This window comes from Ambystoma mexicanum, chromosome 7q (genome assembly GCF_040938575.1).
Source record: "Ambystoma mexicanum isolate Mex_15411 chromosome 7q, UKY_AmexF1_1, whole genome shotgun sequence".
Lineage (NCBI taxonomy): Eukaryota > Metazoa > Chordata > Amphibia > Caudata > Ambystomatidae > Ambystoma > Ambystoma mexicanum.
In genome coordinates this window covers 902374146-902398384 of record NC_090941.1, presented here as the reverse complement: position 1 = coordinate 902398384, position 24239 = coordinate 902374146, and the positions used below count along the sequence as shown (strand labels likewise).

At 44.0% G+C, this 24239-nt stretch overlaps 1 protein-coding gene across 1 annotated transcript in view; it reads left to right on the top strand.

Annotated features, from left to right (window-relative positions):
- Positions 1-24239, top strand: part of CCDC83 (coiled-coil domain containing 83) — a 472571-nt gene that overhangs the window by 350272 nt on the left and 98060 nt on the right. Inside the window, exon 7 of the mRNA XM_069639776.1 lies at positions 20888-20956. Coding sequence (XP_069495877.1) covers positions 20888-20956 — 69 coding nt within the window. The remainder of the gene's footprint in view (positions 1-20887; positions 20957-24239) is intronic.

Below are 24239 nucleotides of genomic sequence, written 5' to 3'. Positions count from 1 at the left end.
TTTTTTACAACTATCTGTTGCACGTTTCCTGACTCCCCTGACCCCGCCCTGTTGATAAGGCTGCTACATCACCTGATTAAGGATTCTGTGGACACTCCTTCTGCAATGCTCTCATTCTTCGAGGAAGACATCTAATACAAGTGCACTCCGGGACGCTTTGCATCACCGTGCACCATCCCGACCCTAGTGCGCCCCTCATTTCGTCGGGACAGTCCCTGTTCTAACCTTCCCATTTTTTTATTTTATCCTATTCGTTGTTGGACTTTTTACTGACCTACAATTAATTCCAATGGTAATAACCTTCCCTACTCTTCATTCTTTCTATCACATTTTTGCCTACACACCTCTAGTGTTCTGCTAGTTACGGGGTTGTTCTTCCTTTTAGGTAATCGGGGTAGGGCTTGTCAGAAAATAATCGCCACCATAGTTCAGGTATACCTATAGTTTAAAAAAGGTCTTCATCTCTCAATATAATCGTCATACAACTAAACAGTGTTTTCTTTTTTTTGCAGCTGGTGGTCATAGCGGTGTGTGCTCTGTTATGCTCACCTGGACCCCACAGGGGTGTCGATCGGACCCGGACAGCTGCGGTCTCCGTCAACGTGATGCGTAGTGCAGAGATGACTGTCTGGACTGGCCCGCCTAGTCTTGTCTGCTGGACCCGAAGAAGTATTTTCCTGCAAGTGGAGACAGGGATTAGCCACCTGTGGGTTTTAGTGATGGCCTCCCAACTGTTCTCGCTCCCCCCCCACTAATCACCTCCGATATCCCCTTAGTAACCTCACCTTATGTTTGTAAAAGAGGAGCTCTCCATCCTGCGTGTCTTGCAGGGGCGCATAGATACCAGTTACTTCACTGGTTTGAAGGCGTTGGGAGAGTTCCGGTAAGCATTGACTCTGAAGTCCCAGGCGGGATTGGTAGTATCAAGTTCAAAGAGTTCAATGTGCCCAATGTTCACTCTTGTCCCCTTCCTTCCTTAAGTTGCAACTGAGTTCGTGAGAAGAAGGTCTTGTAGCTGATGCTTGCGTTCAGGTAAGAGTCTGTGTTACCCAACGCTGTCCGGTAACTATTGCATGCGTTAACGTGTTGTTTTTCTCCCTCTTTACAGATGCAGCATATGAAGATATGGAGAATAATACCGCCGGTGGTAAATCAGGTAAGTCTATGGTGGTAAGAGGTATTTGTTGATTCCCTTGGCTCACCTTGTTATTCTTATGCCCCTAGGTGCCGGAGTACGGCGAAGAAATGATGCAGACAGTGCCGGATCAAAAGATGCTGTGAGAACTGGTGAGTATGGCGCCGTGCTGGAGCTGTTGAAGCGACGCGTGCAGGACTGATGTACTTTCCAGGTCGGGAGATGAAATGGATCCGGAATCAGGTGAGGAATTAGAAATAAGTTTGTTTTCTAACCTTGTCCTTTTCTTCCTCTTTATTCTAGGAGCTCCGGATTCGAGGCGGATGTGGCAGAAGACTGGATGCTGGCTGCAGGCACGCGGGCGTGGCAGAAGACTGGATGCTGGCTGCAGGCACGGTGAGAGTCACGCTGCTGGATGCAGAATAACACGAAGCATGTGCTGCTATTCGGGCGTGGTTTAAATAGCCTCCAAAGTAGTCCCAGGAAAGAAGTTCCCCAGGACCACACCCGAGTAAAAAATAGTCCCTGTAGTAAAATAGTCCCATCCAGACCTCACGTTGGCTTGGATTTATTTGCAGCATGGTCTGCATGAGGTAAGTAATGTCTATGAGCCTGGCACCTATGGCGCCAGGACTGGTTTTTATTATGAGCCTGGTGCCTACGGCGCCAGGACTGAACCCAGACAGTCCCTAGCTGGGGCTGCTGGGGTTTTTGTAAATGTCTGGATGCCTGCTTCTGGGGCTGATGGGCTTGATCCAGATGCCCGGGGGTAGGCATCATGACAGCACTCACCCCCAAGGCCCCTCCTAAAGTTGTTCTTCCCCTTGGCCCTGGTTTGTCTGGGAAGTTCCAATGGAATTTCTTCACCAACCGAGGTGAATGAACGTGGTCACTAGGCTCCCATGACCTTTCCTGTGGTCCGTAACCTTTCCAGTCGATTAAATAAAAAAGTCTTGATTTAACCAACTTAGAGACCAGGATATTCTTTACCTCGAATTCAGGTTCTCCATCTATTAGGATGGGGTCAGGTGGTTTGGCAAGTCTTGTCCCGGGTTGAACTGGTTTCAGAAGTGAAACATGAAAGACAGGATGGATCCGCATATTAGAGGGTAATTCCAACTTGACGGTCACCGGGTTGATAATGGCCTTAATAGTGTAAGGTCCCAAATACCTAGGATTAAAAGTCTGAGTTCCTTTTAGAGGTATGTGTTTTGTAGCCAGCCAAACTTGATGCCCAATCTGATATCGTAGAGCATCGCTTCTATGTTGATCAGCATTTTTCTTATATTTCTCTTTCGCTTGTTTCAAATGTTCTGTTGCCTCCTTAAAGGCTTGTGTAATAGTAGAGTGTAAATGACTAACCGCAGGCATTTCTAAGTGCTGAGGCGAATCGAGTTCTGAGGTTTGAGGGTGATGTCTGTATATGGTATAGAAGGGGCTTTGTCCTGTTCCAGAATGTACTGAGTTATTGTATGCATATTCGGAAATCCATAAAATATCCTTCCAATTGCTTTCGGTCTGGTGCAGCATGCAACGTAGGTACTGTTCAAGGGTCTGGTTGGTCCTCTCCATCTGACCATCGGTCTGGGGATGGTGACTGGTTGATAACCTCACGTTGATTTGCGCCAATTGACAACATTTCTTCCAAAATTGTGAAATGAATTGACTGCCTCGGTCAGAGACCAATACGGAAGGAAATCCGTGTATTCGAACAATGTTTTCGAGGAACTCCTTGGCCAAAATTGAAGCGGGAGGTAATCCTTTGAAAGGAATAAAGTGGGCCATCTTGGAAAAAAGATCCACAATAACTAGGATGGTGTTAAATCCATTACATGAAGGTAGATCTGTAATAAAGTCTAAAGACAAGGTGTGCCATGGTGTAGGTGGAATATCCAAAGGTTGTAAAAGGCCAGCAGGTTTTTTCTTCTGGCTTTTGTTTTGGGCGCAAATGCCACAAGACATCACAAATGACTTTACGTCTTTTTGCCAAGTGGGCCACCAGAACTGTCTCTTAATTTTCGCTTCAGTTTTTGTGATACCTGGGTGTCCTTCCATCAGGGTGTCATGGTAATTGGAGATGACTAGTTCTTGTATTTCCTTGTGTGGTAGAAATAGTCGTCCTTGATAGTAAGGTAGGTCATTGACGACTGAGTAGTCCGGGCCTTTCTTTACCCAGTCCTGCAGGGTTGCTGGATCGAAGAGTTGTTGGATTTTTGAATGAATATCTTCTAGTGTCTGTAGAGTAGTTATGACAAGGATTCTTTGCTCGGGAATTATTGGCACCGGTTCCGGGTTTGCATATGCTTCTCCCATCCCTATTCGGGATAAGGCATCTGCTTTGCCATTTTTGCGGCCTGGTCGATAAGTGATCACGAAATTGAATTCGGCAAAGAACAATGCCCATCGAAGTTGTCACGATGATTGGGCTTTGGCTGTTTTTAAATACTGCAGGTTCCGGTGATCAGTGATTACGGTAATGGTATGCCTGGCACCAAGAAGGTAGTGCCGCCAAGCCTTAAAGGCGGATTTGATAGCTAATAGCTCTTTATCGGTAATCGCATAGTTTAACTCAGGTGCTGAGAACTTTCTGGATCAAAACGCTGCTGGGTGAAGTTGACCGGTTTCAGGATCCTTCTGGGACAGGACAGCTCCCATGGCTAAACTGGATGCATCAGTTTCTACTATGTATGGAAGCTCAGGGCGTGGATGCTTTAAGACAGGTGCTGATGTGAATTTCGATTTCAGCTCTTGGAAGGCCTTTTCAGCCTCTTCGGTCCACAAGAACCGTTTGTTTTTTCACAAAAGTGCTGTGATGGGGTGTACAACATGGGAGGAGTCCGGAATTAATCTGCGGTAGAAATTAGCAAATCCGAGCATGCTTTGTACCCCTTTGACTGAACTGGGTGATGGCCACTTGAGAATTGCGTCCACCTTTCAAGAGTCCATTCGGACTCCCTTTGGAGTCAGGATAAATCCAAGAAATTCAACTTCCGTAGCATGAAAAACACATTTTTCCAATTTTGCATATAACTTGTGCTGGCGTAGTTTCTCAAGGACTGCACGCACATGCTTAACATGGTCTGATTCTGAGGAGGAGTACACTAGAATATCATCTATGTATACGACGACACAGACGTCAATGAGTTCACGAAGGACATCGTTCATAAAATACTGGAAGGCTGCTGGTGCATTGCACAACCCGAAGGGCATCACCTGATATTCGAATAATCCGTACTTGGTGCGAAAGGCAGTCTTCCATTCGTCGCCTTTCTTGACACGTACCAGATGATATGCCCCTCGGAGATCTAACTTAGTGTAGATACAAGCATCCTTTACTTGGTCTAGTAATTCGGGGATCAGAGGCAATGGGTATCGTTTTTTTACCGTAATCTGATTTAATGCGCGGTAATCTATGCACGTTCTAAGGTCACCTTCCTTTTTTGGCACGAAGAATAAAGCTGAGGATGCAGGAGACTTGGAAGGACGAATAAAGCCATTAGCAAGGTATTGGTCCAAGTATTGCCGTAGGTGAAGATTTTCAGGTTCCGTGAGGGCGTAGATTCTACTGCATGGGGGTTGTGCACCAGGTAGGAGGTCGATTTGACAATCGTATGATCTGTGAGGAGGTAATGTATTGGCCTGTTCTTTTTGAAAAACATCCTGAAATTCTTGGTATTCCTGAGGTAACTGCACGATTGGGTTAACGACTGTAGCCAGGCCTTTGTTCAAAGTTTTCTCCGGGTAACAGGTGTGTGCACAGTCCGGGAAGGTTATTCTCTTCTCTCGCCATTCTATACAAGGATTATGTGTTTCCAACCATGGCATCCCCAGTATTATCTGGAACTGTGGGGCTTTGATTAGATCAAACACAATAGTCTCTCGATGCCCATCTTGACTCAACCGTGTCATCTCTGTAGTGGAATGAGTTAGAGGCCCCGAGGCAATCTCAGTTCCATCAACTGTGGTGATGACATCCGAAGTGGTCTTTTTGCCAAGAGGTAGATTCATCCTTGACACCAATTTGTGGTCCATATAGTTTCCTACGGCCCGCCATCTATGTATGCCCTTACTGCGTGCATACATGATGGCTGCCTGGGATCAAGTAGGACCATTGGGATGATCAGATGCTAGTCTGAGTGTCCTTCTTTAAGCTCGGCAAGCGGACCTCTACGCTTGTCGGGCGTGGTCGTTTCCCGAATCAGGCTCTATGTGGCTTTTATCAGCAACTCCTACCACCTTCTTGGGTGGTTTTGTAGGGCAATCCCGTAGAAAATGTCCTGAGGTTCCACAGTACAGACACAACTGCATTTGTCGTCTTCTTTCTCTTTCCTTTTGAGTTAAGGGTCCTTTAACCCCCCCGATCTGCATAGGTTCAGATGCATCTGTTCCTTTGGGGGCAACGTTGGGTTTAACCAATACCCGATTCTCGAATTTAGCTCAATCAGTCTTTCGGTTCTGAAGTCGGTGGTCTAGCTGGACCACTAAGTCTATAAATTCTGTGCAATCCTGAGGTGGGTTCACAACTTGAGCCAAGACGTCTTTGAGTTCTCACCGAAGTCCACGATGAAGCAATGTAATTCGTTTTTCCTCCGCATACCCGGTTTCCACCACCAACCTATTGAAGGTTGCAATATAGTTTAGCAGATCCTGGTTACCCTGTCGTAAGGATAAAAGTTTGTTGTCCAGGGCTTGACCCTGTGAGTGTCTGGCGAATAGTTTTTCCATGCTCCTTTGAAAACCCTGAAAATCCCGGAGAAGAGGATCATCCTGGTTGACTAACGAAATGGACCAATCCGCTGCGCTGCCACTAAGATATGACAATACAAAGGCTACTTTGGCTTGGTCATTTGGAAAGGCTCCCGGTCTGCATAAAAAGTGCAAGCGGCATTGGTTCATAAACACGGCAAACCTTTTGGGGTCCCCAGCAAAGCGTTTGGGTGGAGCTAACGGAATATTTCCTGGTAAAACCACTTGCACAGGATTGCTTGATGAAACGGGGGTTGGGTTTCCCCGATATCCAGGTAGGGGCGTTTGCCCAGCTTGGTTTTGCAGTAGTTGCCTAGCCAGATCATCAGTGCGCTCCTTTGAGACAATCAGTTCTCTCCTGAGGGCATTAATCTCTTGGCGAGCGGCATGTACTTCCGCCCTAAGTTCCCCCAATAATTGGGCCAGTTGGTCGGTTTCCGAGGTTTCCATAACACCCGGGTGGGTATTTTTAGAAAGGCCTTGTGTTCTGTTACGCTCAGCTGGACCCCACAGGGGTGTCGATCGGACCCGGACAGCTGCGGTCTCCGTCAACGTGATGCGTAGTGCAGAGATGACTGTCTGGACTGGCCCGCCTAGTCTTGTCTGCTGGACCCGAAGAAGTATTTTCCTGCAAGTGGAGACAGGGATTAGCCACCTGTGGGTTTTAGTGATGGCCTCCTAACTGTTCTCGCTCTCCCCCACTAATCACCTCCGATATCCCCTTAGTAACCTCACCTTATGTTTGTAAAAGATGCGCTCTCCATCCTGCGTGACTTGCAGGGGCGCGTAGATACCAGTTACTTCACTGGTTTGAAGGCGTTGGGAGAGTTCCGGTAAGCATTGACTCTGAAGTCCCAGGCGGGATTGGTAGTATCAAGTTCAAAGAGTTCAATGTGCCCGATGTTCACTCTTGTCCCCTTCCTTCCTTAAGTTGCAACTGAGTTCGTGAGAAGAAGGTCTTGTAGCTTCTGCTGGCGTTCAGGTAAGAGTCTGTGTTACCCAACGCTGTCCGGTAACTATTGCATGCGTTAACGTGTTGTTTTTCTCCCTCTTTACAGATGCGGCATATGAAGATATGGAGAATAATACCGCCGGTGGTAAATCAGGTAAGTCTATGGTGGTAAGAGGTATTTGTTGATTCCCTTGGCTCACCTTGTTATTCTTGTGCCCCTAGGTGCCGGAGTACGGCGAAGAAATGATAGAGACAGTGCCGGATCGAAAGATGCTGTGAGAACTGGTGAGTATGGCGCCGTGCTGGAGCTGGCGAAGCAACGCGTGCAGGACTGATGTACTTTCCAGGTCGGGAGATGAAATGGATCCGGAATCAGGTGAGGAATTTGAAATAAGTTTGTTTTCTAACCTTGTCCTTTAATTCCTCTTCATTCTAGGAGCTCTGGATTCGAGGCGGGCGTGGCAGAAGACTGGATGCTGGCTGCAGGCACGCGGGCGTGGCAGAAGACTGGATGCTGGCTGCAGGCACTGTGAGAGTCACGCTGCTGGATGCAGAATAACACGAAGCATGTGCTGCTGTTCGGGCGTGGTTTAAATAGCCTCCAAAGTAGTCCCAGGAAAGAAATTCCCCAGGACCACACCAGAGTAAAAAAAATAGTCCCTGTAGTAAAATAGTCCCATCCAGGCCTCACGTTGGCTTGGATTTATTTGCAGCATGGTCTGCATGAAGTAAGTAATGTCTATGAGCCTGGCGCCTATGGCGCCAGGACTGGTTTTTATTATGAGCCTGGTGCCTACGGCGCCAGGACTGAACCCAGACAGCCCCTAGCTGGGGCTGCTGGGGTTTTTGTAAATGTCTGGATGCCTGCTCCCGGGGCTGATGGGCTTGATCCGGATGCCCGGGGGTAGGCATCATGACAGCTCTCCGCTCTTTTAAGTGATCGGCCTCCTTGACTGTTTTCTAACGGTGGGGGGCATATCATTGAAAAGAGTTTTTTTCCCTCAACAGAGAGGAGACCCCGGTTTTGGTCTAACCGGGGTTCTACAATCAAATCCGGTCTGGGCCTTCTTGAGTTATTCCGGGAAAAGCATCCGGTGAGTGACAATATGTTTGGCGGTTTTAAAAATTGTAACTTTAATTTCAACAAAGAACAGTGTAACAATTCACTTTAAAGTAACCTGATTCAGCAAAACTTCAAAGAAGCTTCCCCCACTGGGAAACACACCACCCTTCTCCTTCTCATCAAAGGCCAGGAACTTCCATTTAGGTGTTAATGAAGAGGGGAGGAGATTTTGCTCTGCTGCTCTGGGGAGAGACAAAAGACTCCCTTGATGGAAAAGATATGCAGATGCAACTGTCAACAGAAACTCCTGCCAGGGGAAAGAGGCTGGGATTTCTCTTGACCCGCCAAAACTTTGGAGGCGGGACAGACAGTTATGTGTATTCTTAAAGCACAAGAAAGTATATCTTTGAAAAGGACTGACAGAGGACTGTGCAAAATTGTAAAAATGTGTAAAATAACAGTATTGTTAATATGAAAATTCTGGTCACATTGTAAAACTACTCAGAACTCTGTGCTATGTTCAGGGACAAGACTACAGAATTTGTGGTTTTGTAGCAATTGTGGTGATGCCAGAAACATGAAACTTCACATGATTATGGCCAGATGTCATGCGCACATATGTGGGAAAATCTGACATTGGGTACCAGACCAAAGGTGTGAAAAATTGCCAAATCTAGACTGGAGCTCTCACCAAGACGGGGCTCGGATGAATACTTGCTCCAACAAATATCTGATATAAATGTGCTATTGGTATTAAGGTTGTAAAATTGTAAATCTGTCTTGTATGAAAAATAGATTTCATGTGCAGAAACAAAGGGCAGGTACTCCTTGGATTACAAAATACAGCGTCATCATGACACCAGGTTTTCTTCTCAAATCAGGGGAGAGGAAAGACCCTAACCAATAGAATCCCTAGGGGTGTGCCTAGTAGAAGTCAGCATACCCAACCTTTTAGAAAATAATAAATAGCGATAGTTTAGGACCTAGACAGAGACATTCACCCACCATCTGATTGCTGGCAAAGCACTTTGCAATTGAAATCCATATTCCAGACTCCAGAACTTTGAAAGCAGAAAGGCCCATTTCCAAAGCTGAACCCTTCTCAGTTTGGCCTTTTATAATCCTGAAACCAGATTTGACCCCAGACCTCCAAGGGGAACAAAAAGAAAAGAACAGCCTGGCTGAGATGTGCTGCTTTCTTGCTATGAATTCTTGTCAGAATTCCGAGATCCGACCCAGTAGAGCTGAGCTGTGACCAGATAGCAGCGAACCAGATCCAACCCATCAGATCCAGTCCAATTTCGCTGTGCAGTGTCCAGAGTGCCATGTGGAGTGCCGAACCAGAGCGCCTTGAGTCCAGTCAGGTGTGCTAGCAGAATTCCAGTCCAGAAAGTATCCCTGACCAGATCTCTGACGGGTCCATTCCAAACATTGGTAGTGAGTATCCATAGCATAGGATTGTCTCTAGCATATGTATTATCCATAAGTCATCCCTATCCAAACCCACTCTCTTATATCCAGAACTGCATTGTAGAAAATCTTTGGTCTTACCTGAATCTTTCTCTCATCCCTATAGTCATTTGGTAATTGTAGTGTTAAAATCATCTTTGCGCTAATATATTTGCTGAAGAAAGAAAAGCGTCTCGGTGGGCAAAAACGAGACAGAGGCGTCGCTGGACTGGTGGTTGTGCTGTCGTATAGTTTGTGGCTTCATAGACTCCCTAGAATAAGAAACTTGTTTGTAATTTAAAAAAAAGCGCAACCTTGTTTTACAAATTTTGACTCTTTCCGAAAAAATCAACCTCTACAAAAACCTTCATAACTTCCTCACTGTGCATGCTAGAAACTGAATTTAAGTGTCAAATTGAAGCTAACATCCTCAGCTTTCCAACAAATTCCATCTCCTTGGAGCTTTTCCGCAATCGCGCTTACCACGCGCAGAAAAGTTTGCTGCAAATTTTTCGTTTGGCTCAAATCTATCACGTGTGAAACAGCTGTACATTGCATCCGACCTCAGGATTAAGTTTTCAATCTGCTAGTTACTCAATAATCATTGCTAGTGTTTATCTGAAACTATACAAAGCGGCTCCCACTAGTATTGAAACCATTTTAGTGAATTAAATCCATTTTCAGTGTTTTTACCGTTCCATTCAAAGCACATTCAAAACCATTTTGACAAGTTGCAATCATCCCTGTTTTTCCCTGTGTTTGCTGGGGGGAAATTCGGATAGATACTGTATTTGTTGAGTGTGTATTCCTGAAACCTGTTTTCTCTTCTTCCATCTCTTTATACTGCATATTGGGGGGATTGAGTAGTGTGCAGGGGGAAAGAGTGGTCACTTGCATTTTGATTGAACCCACACAAAGTATTATTCTATGCTGCATTATTTTCCTTATTATTACTCCGTGTGATTAAAGAGATTTATTGTGACATCACCCCATTGGTGATCATTTTATAAATATTAAATAGTGTGATATATATATATATATATATATATATATATATATATATATATATATATATATATATTGTGAAAATACATAAAATAAATCCTTTTAACTTTGCAAAACTGCCTGCTTCCTGGTTCAGTGTGACCAATTTATAGACATAAATAAATAATTAAGGGTTTCAATTTTGCATCCCACGCTAGGCATTGACTTAGGTGAAGTGCTGGGTTGAAATCACTTACAGTTGCAGGTCTAGCAGTAATTGCCAATGGTTCATGTACCCCATAACTTACTTTAGTCGGGTGCCAATGGCGTGGTGTATAAAGTATCCCAGTTTCTGGGCCTCTGATGTCGATGATGGCGAGGACCGGCAAAGACCTGACGTTTCCAGATACGCTGTGCGGGGTGCCTGGGAAATGTTTCCCAATGTACTTCGTACCCTGCTAATGACACACAGGTTCAGGAGAACCTGCTGCGAGTGCTTTTTCTCGCTGCTTAATAGTGTGTGGCTCCACTAATGAAAGGCACAAGAATGATTTCGTAGCTCGGGACAAAATCAGAACATGTAGAGATTAACACTCCTAATTCAAGGTTCAAGTCTCAGGAGGATAGCTCATGAGCAACGTGCTTGCCTTGGAAGCAAGATGACACGGAGCAACACAGGTTCGATCCCCGGGTCCGCGCTTAGAATCCTCTGGGTATTAAGCATGTTGTAAATAACCCACGTATCATATCATAAAGTATATACAATTGTGAGTCCTAATGCAAACGTAGTTCCCTTAAATGGACCATCACAAATCTATACTGCTGAGGTTATGCAAGCTTCTGAAATAAGTAAGCGATGAAATTGGCACCCAAACCAATCCTGGGAGGAACACACAGGTTGAACCCAATGAAGGTAAGAAGACTAGTTGTGAAACCAATGTGGAAAATATGGATGCAGGTGGGAACGTTGTTTGGGCTGGCCATGGAATCCAACAGGGAGAGAATGGCCCGGTAACCAATGTGGAAAATTTGGTAGCAAGTGGGAGTTTTGCTTTGGCTGCCCGGGGAACACCACTGGGAGTGATTCCAACAAGAGATATAAGTAATATAATAGCTAAGCACTTTAGGAAGGTTGCCGCCTGGGTTGGTGAAGGTACAGTACCGACAGAAAGATAGGCAGCCAAGCGACTATGTGAGAAATTATCTCCCCCTTCCCTGTCACATCCCCTGACTGCACTGATAGTGGAGGAAACTAGTACCTCAACAGGCACGAACATGGGTATATCGGGCAACGTTTTTGCACATTTCCCAGAACAGGCTACATTTTTGGGTAAAATGTATGTTCATAATGCCACAAAGTTTGCGGCCCATGACCATCCCAAAGAACCCTTTGGTTACCGAGATAGCTTACCTCAGGGCCCGGGAGCAGTGGGATCCCAGGGTATCCTGAGGGGGGCAAAGGGAAGTGAGGGCCAAACCCAATCTATGTATGGTAGAAATAATGGTAGTAAGGGGGCATTTAATTGTATTAATGAGAATTTTGGAAGAGAAACCAAAGTTACACCAATAGTCCAAATGACAAGCCATTGGGGCCCGAATACTCCAGTGTGTCTTAATCTTGGAAACATTCATAAAATCACAAACGTGAGCCTTTTATCCACCTTTGATCTTAATAGGATCCAATTCCCAAATCATGATCGATGGGAGAGATGTAATATCTACTTTAACTCTCAGTTGGTAATAAATCTTGTTTTGGCTGAAACTGATACTTTAGGACAACTGAGGTTTGAGGTGAAATTAACAGAGGCAGTGCAACAACCATCAAAAGCAACCCTAACTATTGTGGGAGTTTGAAAGTTGTGTTCCATCCCGATAGAGTTAGTTTGTGGCAAGGGAGGCCACATTATACAGGTGCTAATAAAGCAGAAGAGCCACGATGAAGCTCCTTGACAAAATCTCAAAAGGTGATAAAATCAGAAGTGCAGACATAAACATAGTAGAATTCACACATAAGGGACGGACGGACAGCATTTTCTTACACATTACGTCCCAAACAGTAAAATAACTTGTGCTGTTGATGCAGGGGAACTGTTGAAAAGAGGATACCTCTTACGAGAAACAACATTAGAAGAAAGAGGACACAAGAGCCAAAAAACAAACAGAACGATAAAAGATCGCAACCATGAAAAAAATGAAAAAGAAAGTTGGGATTTGATCAAGAGAACCCCAAACACAAAAGACGCTATGAGGGTGAAAAGAACACGCAACCCAGTATTGGAGAAATATGAAAATATGAAAGAAGTTGAAAGATCAGCAATTCGCAGTTCTAAAGACTCAAACTCGACACAGACCATCAGACACGATGTCAAGAGAAAATTCTCCTATTAAAAGACATCGGAGCGATGAAGTTGGGGACACATAAAAGATGACAATTAGAAGAACAAAGGGCCTGATCAAGATGCAGGCAGACAGAGGAAAAGAGAGATGTACCGCGAGAGATAAATCCTTGACCCAGGAACAACTCGATTCGGTTGAAAAAGACTCAAAAAGATGGGCATGGATCCCCTCGGTGCTGACACAATACACTAGAAAATAGCAGTCAACCTGTTCCTTTCTGGCTGCGGAAGGGAACAAATGAAGAAGAAAATCGTTGTACAGAACATCGAGCAAACCATCACTATCGGATCATGGAATACTAGAGGCCATACTCACCTCACACAACCGGGTGAGATAAATTTAGGCGATTCGACTTAATAAGTGTGCAAGAAACCTGGCTGTTATTTCCGCCTAGTATGGACGGCTATGAGGTCCAATTGTCTCCAGCTCAAAAAGGAGAAAGAGGTCGCCCAACATCAGGCCTTTTAACAGCTGTACGTACAGGTGGATGTTTGCGAATAGTTTACAATCTGGTATCATCCACGTTAATCCAAGCGATATTGTTAGAATGGGAGAAAGACAGGAATCTACAGAGAAAAGCAAGTAAAGATCTTATTCTCCTATTGAACATTTATTGGAATCCTGCTATAATCAAAACGACCGAATTTCTAACCGAGATAGAAAGAACACTAACGGAGGCTACAACAACGTATAACGTGGACCAAATTTTAATATGTGGTGACCTGAACGCCACCTGCCCGGTCTCAGATGATGTAAAAAACACATTCAGAAACAAAACAAATTCCTGTACGCAATCGACAGCAAGAGGTCTCGCATGGTCTGAGCTGATGGAATCTTGAGACTTGTACAACCTTAATTCCTTAGAAACAGCCAGACCCAGAATGCCAACATGGGAAAGCGAAGGAAACACAAGCATAATTGACTACATCTTCGCATCTATCTAAGGGATTATATTTACTAATCAAGAGTTTCAAGATAGTGAAATCCACTCGGAGTGACCACAACTTACTCAAAGCAACATGGCACGCAACTAAAAGTCTGCCGGTGACAATGATAAATAAGTTGGAAACAAACGCACAAGGAAACAGGCTGAAAATGACAACCGAGGCCACAGTTTCCATCACGGCGACTTATAAACTGGAAAGCAGATACAAAAAAAATGAATAACACCTTAGAAAACTTGGATTACCGCCCGCTTCTCATTCCATATTTATGTCCTAGACATACAAGGAAAGAAGAAAAAACCCATCTTCATAAATACAATGAAGAACTCCGACTAAAGAAAGCTAACTTACGAAAAGTGAAAATGCAAGCACAGAAAAATCCTACACAAAAAAATATAGATCTGGCAATTAAACAGAGAAAAAGTTACAAATCATGGCTTCAAACAATGCGATGGGAACTGTACCAAGAAGACGCAGAGTCCATGTTGAGATTGGTCTGCAAAAGGAACTCGAACGACTTTTGGACGATAATAAAGACCAAATTATCAGATACAGCAAAAACCACTATCAATAATGTTTCTGAAGACAAATGGTTAGAACATTTCACTAACCTATTTAAAGAACCAACGCCAACGGAAAAGACATTAGATAAAGAAGGCACAAGCAAATGGATTGTATGCACTGAGCAGGCAATTCTAGAGAAGATCAACAAGTTGAACAACTCCCGCGCTGATGGAATTTCAAATGTTCACCTCAAACAGGAGGCGGAAACCTGGGCACCATTAATAACAGAAATCTTCAGAAGATGCAGGATAACAAGATCTATTCCTGCAACATGGAAAACAGCAAACATCGTCCCAATTTATAAGAAAGGTCCGAGGGACGACCCAAGAAACTACAGACCTATCGCACTATTGGATGTGCCGGGAAAACATTTCGGATCGTTGGTGTTGGACGAATTCCAGGAATGGCAGAAAGAGGCAAAGACAGCAGACCCATTACAATCAGGGTTTGAAAAGAACTTAGGCACTTCGGTCAATATCATGATGATCAGCATCTTGAAGGCTAGAGTTTTTGAGGGTCATCCAACAATCTTTATAGCCTCGATCGACTTGGCACAAGCGTTCGACCGTGTAAACAGGGGAGAACTATGGAGAAAACTGGAAAAACAAAAATGTCCAGCGTCACTCGTAGAACCCGTCAAAGCCTTGTACAGTGATACCTCAATCAGAGTGCGCCTGAACGAAGTAGGATTATTGTCAAAAACTATAAAAACGGCCAGAAGGGTCAAACAAGGCTGTCCCCTGGCTCCTGCTCTTTATAAGGCATATATGGCAGACATAGTAGATGCAGAAAATGACACCCATTCCTTTCCCCCTAAAATAGGAGAGTCGAAAGTGACACGACTGCTCTACGCAGATGACATTGTATTGCTGGACCAAACGGCCATTGGCCTTCAGCGGCAACTAGACAGTCTCGTAATTTACTTGAAGAAGAACGATTTAGATCTAAATACAACAAAAACCAAAATTATGATCTTGGAAAAATCGTCAAAACCAATCAAAAGATCTCAATGGTTCGCAAACTCAGAAAAATTGGAGACAGTGAAAAGTTTTACATACCTGAGGGTGAAAATATCTCGCAGCCAAATAGAAATATCAATGCAAGAGCATCTCATCATCAAGACAAAAACACTTGCAGCACAAGTATTACTTTTGGAAAGAAAATTTGGCAAATTCACAATTCTCCCAATAATAAAATATTTTAAGGCGAAAGCCACTCCAGCAATAACTTATGGGGCAGAAGCAATGCCACATCTTCCAATGACACTGTGGATGAAATTGGAAGGTGTTTTTGGGCGTAAAGTGTTACGATTACCAAACTCTATTCCTACAGCAGTCATCCGAAGAGAACTGAGCCTTCAATCACTAAAATCGGTGGTAGTGAGAAATAGTTTACTATTTCTGGGAAAAATCCTAAGGAGTCCGCGTCCCAAAATTCTGGACATCATCTAAAAAGAAATGAAGAGTAAAAAAAATCTAATGATGACGACGTGGTATAATAATCTACTAGAACAATCAGAAAAAATCGGATGCTCTGAATGGAACGCATTCCAGGGAAAATAAAGAAAAAGCTAAAAACCTATGACTGGATCGAGACCCTAGAAAAAGCAGAGAAGCATACATCTTTGACCCACCACATAATTAACACATAAAGGATTGACGAGGTAAGAAATTACCTAATAAAATTTCCAGATAAACGTCTACGCACAACTTTCCTAAGAGCACGCTTGAACGTCTTGAAGACGAAAGAAATTCTATTTCTTAGAAAGCAGTCGCAAGATAAAGGATGTCGATACTGTAACACTTTGGAGATCGAAACAGTGTGATACCTACTTCTTCACTGTCTGGGTACAGACAAACCCAGAACAACTTACCTGCGACCACATAGACTAAAACATCTTTCCACGAGCGAAAAAGACTGGTGGAACAAGTTAATGAGTGGAGAATCCACCACTTTGACCGTGGCAACAGCCAAGTTTCTTGAAAGCCTGGAGTTGGAAGACAAATCAGTTGGGAATAAACAGAAAATTGTTGTCTTTAAAGAATGAAAAGCACACACGGAAGAGAATTCTAGCGACACAAGCAAACTAGAGGAAACTACATTTTCCCTCAAATCTCTAGGCAAGAGAACGATTTTGTAAAAATTGTAATACAATTAAATACAAAAATAAATTCAAAAAAATAAACAGAATGCAGATTGGGCCCAAATTACAGTTGCCCTGTGGAAATGATAGCCTCTCTATATGCATAGATCCTAAAGGGTTGGTAGAGGAAGATATTAACCTGAAGTTGTTGTCATGGAATACCAGGGGGAACCTTCATCTACTATCTAACCCTGATACCATTACCATGTTAAAAGATAGCAATTGTATTTTGTTACAAGAAACATGGCATTTGGTTAATCTTTCTATAGCTGGCTATGAGGTATTCTCCCAACTTGCATAACAAAATAGAGGAAGGAGGCCCTCGGCGGGACTTTTAACTGCTATTAAAGGGACATTAGGATTCTCATCTAGGGTAGTGCATGACCTACCGCTGGGGATCCTAGCTGTTAAAGTATTTTCCCCGGTGGGGAATCTTGAAATTCTTTTTATCAATGTCTACTGGCATAAGGGAATAGCTGAATTAGGGGATTTTTGGGAAATAATCACAAACTTAATTCAGGACTGGCAGGGTTACTGGTTACTCTAACGGTAGAGTTATACTGGCAGGTGACCCCATCTCGGATTGCCGTCATTCGAATGATGACAACGATCCCTCAGAGTCCTTGCCAGGAATAATTATGGAAATCATAAGCACTATTGGGGGAGAATGTGGAACCTCTCACTCGAGTCAATGGGTTTGGTCTGTAGTACAGGCATCAAGATCTTCCCCAATTTGTGGAATGACCATGGAGTTATGAAAGTGGACTTTAATATTTTAGTCAATAAGACAGTGAAAGGGGATCTTACCAATCTTAGAATAGTAAAACAGGGAAGAGGGATTAGATGGACCCCCCCAGAATATATTGACCCTTAATAATGACAACTCTCTTATGAGTTCTAGTTCTCTGGTTCCATGCCTTCACTCCCACTGAATTTGAAAATGTCCTTGGTTGATTGATAGGGCTTCCACAAATATGAGGAAAGGTCCTTTGAGTCATAAACACAGACATATTTTTAACCATCAGTTGGCCTGTGTGAAATCGTCTATGCTCCGAGATCTGAGATCGATTTTATGCTAGAATCAAACTGGTGAAACAAAGGTGTACAAATTATGGCATGTCAAGAAAGGCTGATATGCTGCAAAGGATGCTGAAAGCATGCTACAACCTCTAGTCAAGAGATATCTGAGAGCCTTTTGGGCATTGATTAATGACCAAGAACTTACCACTACTGTTAGCCAACTGAATGTGGTTTCTGAATCACAATGGGTTGCCTTTTTCTCAACTCTATATGGGGATCCCCCTGGGATATTGCTTGAGGACCTCAATGACATACATCACATTGGTGGTGAAGATTGGCAGCCTATTATTGAATATGAGTAGCTTATTAAAAATGCTAAATCCTCTCGTGCGGCTGACAAATAACACCTTTAAGAGCCACCCCATTGGTTGGGCACATATCTTCACCATGCTCTTTAAGAATATTAAGAAAAATTGGGATATCCCGATCTCTTGGCATACCACCTACGTGGTTACAATCTTTAAATGTGGTGAGAGAGATCAGGCCAATAACTATCGTCCCATAGCATTAATTGATGCAGACTGCAAAATGTTTGCCTCAATTCTGCTATCACATCTGAACGAGTGGAGGACCACTACTTCCCGATCTGGCAAACGCCAGACGGGGTTCAGAGTGGACCACTCTATGAATCTGAATGGATTAGTTATGAGGGCGTTACAGGAAACTGCATGGGGAGAGTATGGCGGAGAAATCTATGTGGCTTCAGTTGATTTGTCGAAGCTTTTGACCGTGTGATTCAGAGCCGCCTGTGGTCCAAACTTGCAAACTGGAGGATTCCTGGAGTCCTTCTGAGGCTAATTATGGGCCTGTATGATAATGCAGGAATCCGCGTGAGACTTAATTTGGAGGGGAACCTGTCCCGTAGGATTGAAACCCGTTAGGCCTGAGACAGGGGTGCTCGCTTGCCCCCTGACTCTTTAATTTATATCGTTCCAATATCTGTGATTATCTGACAGAGGCAGGTTTGGTAACCCCAAAACTGGGAGAACTGCGCATTCCCTGGTTGGCATTTGCAGACGATTTTCTGCTCCCCAACTGCACCAAGGTCGGCCTACAACGATTAATTAATAAATTCGAAAACTTTTCATCGAAAAATGGATTGACTTTCAATCCTAAGAAGACCTGCGTTTTGGTGCCGTCAAGGGGGCGGAAAAGGAAAAGACAGATTTGGAGTATGCAAGGGGCGCCTTTGGAATGTACATCAAATGTTCTCAACCTGATATTCCATCTTATGACACAACCTTCAGGATGCAGCCTTCGCTCTTTCCGTAATCAAAAAGCAAATGATGGAGCTCGAGCAAAACTTTGGACGCTTTTCAATTAAATCGTCGATTGGCTTCTATGCAGGCAAGGTTGTGCCTAAATTGATACATGGGATGGAGCTACACTATGGTGAACTAGTTAGGTTTTGGGAACTGCTGGAGGGAAGGCTATGGAGATGGACACTTAAGCTACCCAACAATATTCCAATGGTGGCTATCAGGTACGAACTGGGAATGGCATCCTTGGAGGCCCAGGTGAGATGGAGATTGCTTTCACTATTTCGTAGTCTGGTTGCCCCATTTCTGAATACGTTATATATTGATCTGGGTAAAATGGTGCACTTGAGTGGTTTGGGAAATGACTCTAGTAGGTTTATGACGAGATCCGGGATACCTGTGATCAAATACTGTACGACCTGGACACGCATAGAGAAACACTGGTTACTAATCCAGATAGGGTCAAACGACTGTTATATGAGAGAGACTGGATTACAAATGTACAAAGATTCCATGCTAATCCCTCTATGAGTTATTTACACCGGGACCATAAGAAACATGGGGTTGTCTCTCTGCTTCTCTTACAGTTCCTGGAACCGATATTATAGGACTGTTCTTTTAAAACTGCGTTGGAACATTTTGCCAACCCGGGAAGTGTTACTATGCAGGAATATGATAAGGGTGGAAGACTCCTTCTGCCGATTCTGCGAGAAGGTGGGGGATACCGAATCTGTGAATCACCTACTACTTTCATCCCCGGCTCTTTGTAACAAAAGATCTATCTATATGGCCAAATTTGTCAAATGGGGAGTTAGGGGGGATGACAACTATATATGGTCTTTGTGTATTAACATCCAGAACACCTCAGAAGGTCTGGCAATGGTGTCATTCATTAAATCCCTGAACTTGTACAATGGATCGGAAACAAGATAGTTGGCACCCCAACCTCTCCCTAAATAACCGGGAATTTTAGGCCCTACTGTAGCAGCTTGTGGCTAGGCAAACGATTCTGGGGAAGGAAAATATAGCTAATTGTTGCTATGCCCCCTTTGACATGTATCGCTAACCAAATGAGTGGAGTTAAACAGTTTTAACATGTGTTTTTATTATGTATGTTGTATGGTATTGTCAAATCAATGTATTATGATGTAGTTTTAATTCCCCTAAAATAGGGTGATAGATGATGAATTGAGCTATATCCCTCTGTTTGATTTTTAGGTCTTTTTATTGATATTATCTATGAAATTGTTTGTAATTATTTCAACATTCAGGTTCTATGATTTGAAAGTCTCTGTATCCCTGTTATGAAGGCTTAAGATGGTTGTAAATCACTCACTCTTCAACTGTGTGTCAAGAGTAGGATTTTCGTATCCTGTAAAGTGATGTAATAATGAACATTTCCTTTTCTTTTTTGTCGATTCTGTGTAACTTATTAAATATTAATGTTGTAAAGGTTTCTTTGTAAACCATATACAACAATAAAACGAAATAAGAATTTAAATCTGAATGCTATTTAACTTTTTGTTTTAATTATGAATGGTATAATCACTGTATATATGTACTTCTCTTGAATGTTTTATTATTATAATTTTAATTTAATTCTAATGTTGAAAAATGTGTAAAACACAATAAAATGAAATAAATAAATATAATAAATACAGTATTTTGTTTTCTGGTATGAAGAGGACCTATAGGATATAAAAACATCTTTTCATTCAGGATAAAAACTTCGGCACAAACAAAACATGAAATAAAGGAAAAATACATATGCTTTTAAAAATAAAATGTATTTTTATTTCCCTACAAATACACCCAATGACAAGTATTTTTTTACTCTCTGGAAAATGCTTTCACTCCGAGCTTTGAAAATTAGAGAGTTAAATACTCCACATCAAAATGTTCTCTGTATCCCAGGCCCTGCTTCTATAGATGATTCCTTGTAACATTAACCTGTGGCTGCCATGAGTTGGGTTCTTTCAGTGGTCTGAGGAGCAACATGGACGTCAGACTGCAGACAATCTTTACAATACATTCTGCTGTCCAAAATAATATCCTAAATTGTGGTTAGATATGTAAAGACCTCCATTCTCAGTAGATGTTCTCATATATTTCTTGGTATGAGAATGTAGAGGTCATCCTATATAAATCAATTGTACATTTTGTGCCCACAGAGCGCTGTGAAGCGTATTGACAAGTTCAGTCGAAAGGAACTCAAAGAAAACAGTTGGCTCAAAAGTGAGGTAAATTGATTTCATTTTGTATTCACTTCTGATGATGAGTATGAATAATAAAATGTTGGTTTGGTGACTTATTTGCTAGATAAAGCACTCATATGCAGGTTGTGCTTCAGTAGTCTATATTACTTCAAGTCAAGCTTTTCCTCAGCACAGTTCTTCTAAACTGCAGGTGAGTCCATGTTTTGGAGACTACTTGTGTCCTTTTTACAGAAATATTTTTTTTAATTCATGTCCCACCTACAACTAGGGTCAAACATATCCTCTCATCATTAAAGATACCGGACAGTCCTAAAGCAGTAAATGGCTGGTGGGGAGAAAATAAGCCCTGTGGCCGGACAGAGCTGGACTAGATGTACTACAAATCATGAATAGGTAATCCGCACATGGCCAACTAATTGCTGTAAAGCAAAACATCTTCAATTTGCAATTCCTGTTGGTGCTAGGTTCTCTGAGAGAGGAAGAGGTTTTGGAGGTAGCTGGAATAGAGGGAGAGGCACGATGCAAAACCTGAGGTGCTGATGCAAGCAGGCTGGATGCTTCGATTGTCTGTTTGCTCATAAGAATTTGGCTGCATTGTGTGGAAAGCTCTACTGTGGGAGTTGCTCAGTGAGGTTTGGAGGTTGATGGGTGTTCTTTAGAGGCAGGTTATATTTAGCCGGCCATGCCATTGCTGTGTCTGCTGGGTGGTGTGTGTGTCTGTGTGTGTGTGTAGTGTAATGTGGAAAGACGAAGGGTACGTGCGTTAGTAAGGGGAAGGTTGGTGAACCAAAAGCTAAAACTAATGTCAATCCTTGTGACAGTGTTGTATCTAAGCTATGTGGAGGGATAACTGGATTGTTAGAGGTTAGTGTTTATCTACCTCTAGCATTTCATCCTCTGGTGCTTCAACTACTCAACCTTCATATGGCCAGATAAGGATATCTAGAAGATGTGAGTGGGAATTAATCAGAAATAGAAATACTGGAAGGAGCTAAGGCGATCCTTGATCCAGCTGCAGCTGGAAGAAAATGCAGTGTATTCTGGGCCTTGTTTGCGCAAGAAGAATCCACTCCTTGCAAACTAAGTGAAGAATGGACAGAAACATGTTGGTCAATAGAATGAGAGGAAAGGTAAAAGGATGGTGTCACAGCCAAGGAAAGAATCTGGTCCCAAGCCAAAAGCGGTTTAACTTTCAAGCAAAAGTCTGAAAGCATTGTCCTTTGCATTGAAGAGAGTCAACTAAAGGAGGCAGAATTAGTGAACAGCTGTGGAGAAAGAGAAATCTGTACCAACAATGATGGCCCTTCACTTCGACACCATGGCGGACACCGTGAAGAAAAGTATTTTCAGGCCCTGTGAGAACTGTGGCCTGAAGAATATCTTCATCGAGGATCGGCACCTCATGTGCATTTACTGCCTACATCCCAACCATGATGTGGACAGATGTCCGATTTGATAATCCTTTTCATCGAAGACACGGAAGGACCGCCATGGGAGGTTGGTGGCATGGATCAAAGAATGTAAGGCCTCCAGGGCCGTCAGGTCTAAAGAATGTGCTCCCTCAGATAAAAAGAGGTTGAGATCCTTTGAGGATGCTTCCTTGGAGAAGATTAGAAAGAAGGCAAAGTCACACACTCCAATGCCTTCGCCATCAGCGGTCGCTGCGGCTGCTAGACCCAGCGGAGAGAGTGGCGGTCACCATCACTGGTGCCGTCAACGGTTAGCCTACCAGCAGGCGGGCAACTTTCATCCGTGAGAAAATCGCTGGCGTCAGTGGACAAACACAAGTCTTCATCTAAGGGCAAGTCTTCTAACGTCCGTTGCCGGCTCCACCATCGTCGACACTAGCCTCGTCGATGACTTCACCCACCAGGACCGTCACCCTGTCGATGACCAGCCTGTCCGCGAGTACCTCACAATGTCCCTGTCTACAAAGACTGCTCTTACTTCAATGGCTGCAAAACGACGGGGCTCATCCACAACCGTCACCTTTACCACTGCAACGGTTCCCACGCCCAGGGCTTCCTTGCTGCCTAGACTTGGGTCAGCGGTTCAGACGGTGGTCCTGTTGATGACGGCACCTTTTCCTGCTCCGCAGGCTTCAGTCATTGCTTCTTTCCCTAAGGGATCTGGTTTGGTGAGATATATGCCTCCAGCTCAGGAATTCCTGCCTCGACCCAGCAAGCTGCGCCTCTCTTCACTCTGAAACCTCTGGGATCCCCAGGAGGTCTCCAGCAATCTACACCAGCTCTGAGGAGGACTTGCCAGAGGGGTTTTACTGAGATCAGGAAGGGGGCAAAGTGGAATCCAACGCCATTCTGCCCAAGGCCTCATCAAAATTCGCCAGCCCACCAGCCTTCCCAGCCGTTTAGCCCTCCACGGGGCCTAGCACTGGCTCCTGCACCTGCTCCTGCACCACGGGAAATGTCCTTGGACATCTTGACCACCTTGCACACATTGGTGGCTGACATACAGCAGCAATGCCTGCTGCTCCCACCCCTTTTTTGACGAGAAGGCCTCCTCGGGCTCAGCTGCCACTACTGGTGGCTCTGTCCCCTGTGGTGGAGTAAGCAGCTCTGATGGATACTGACATGGATACCGCCACAACCGGTACTCACACGGATGAGTTTGATGACTGCTTTCCCGTGGATGGGGAATCCCCTGATGGCAGTGTGCCCACCAGGGCCTCTCGGCCAGACGGAATCGGTTCATTCCACTCATTGATTTCTAGGGCTGCAAAGCTGTTCAACCTAGTGCCAGAGGAAAAGAAGAGGGAAGGTTTCCAATTTGGACCACGGAAGTCCTCCAAGAAAACCATAGTCTCTTCTCCCCTGTTGGATGACATATGGGAGGATGGGTTGGCTGTGATGAAGGCCCCTAACTCCACCCCTGCGAAAAGAGACCAGTTGGAGAAGTACAGGGTTGTAGACTCGGCCCCTAGGTGCCTTAGGTCCCAGCCCTCACCAGACTCAGTGGTATTGGCTGCCGCTATCACAACGGCAGCATCCACAGTCAAGGCCGCCAATGTCCTCGCCATCCTGTCAAGGTACGATAGGGAGTTGTGGTATAAGTTGGGGCCCATCCTCGACTTCCTCCTTAAGGATAAGAATGCCAAAGCCTTAGCCCTGTTCCAGGAAGGAGAGGTGGCTTCATACCATGCTATCACAGACTGCAGGCTTCTGCCAGATGGGCAACGGTGTAGCCCTCCCCCACCAGAGTTGGCTCAAGGCCACCAACTTCCACGTGAATGTGCAGACCAAGGTACTCGACATGCCATTTGATGGCGACAACTTGTTTGGGAAGGCAG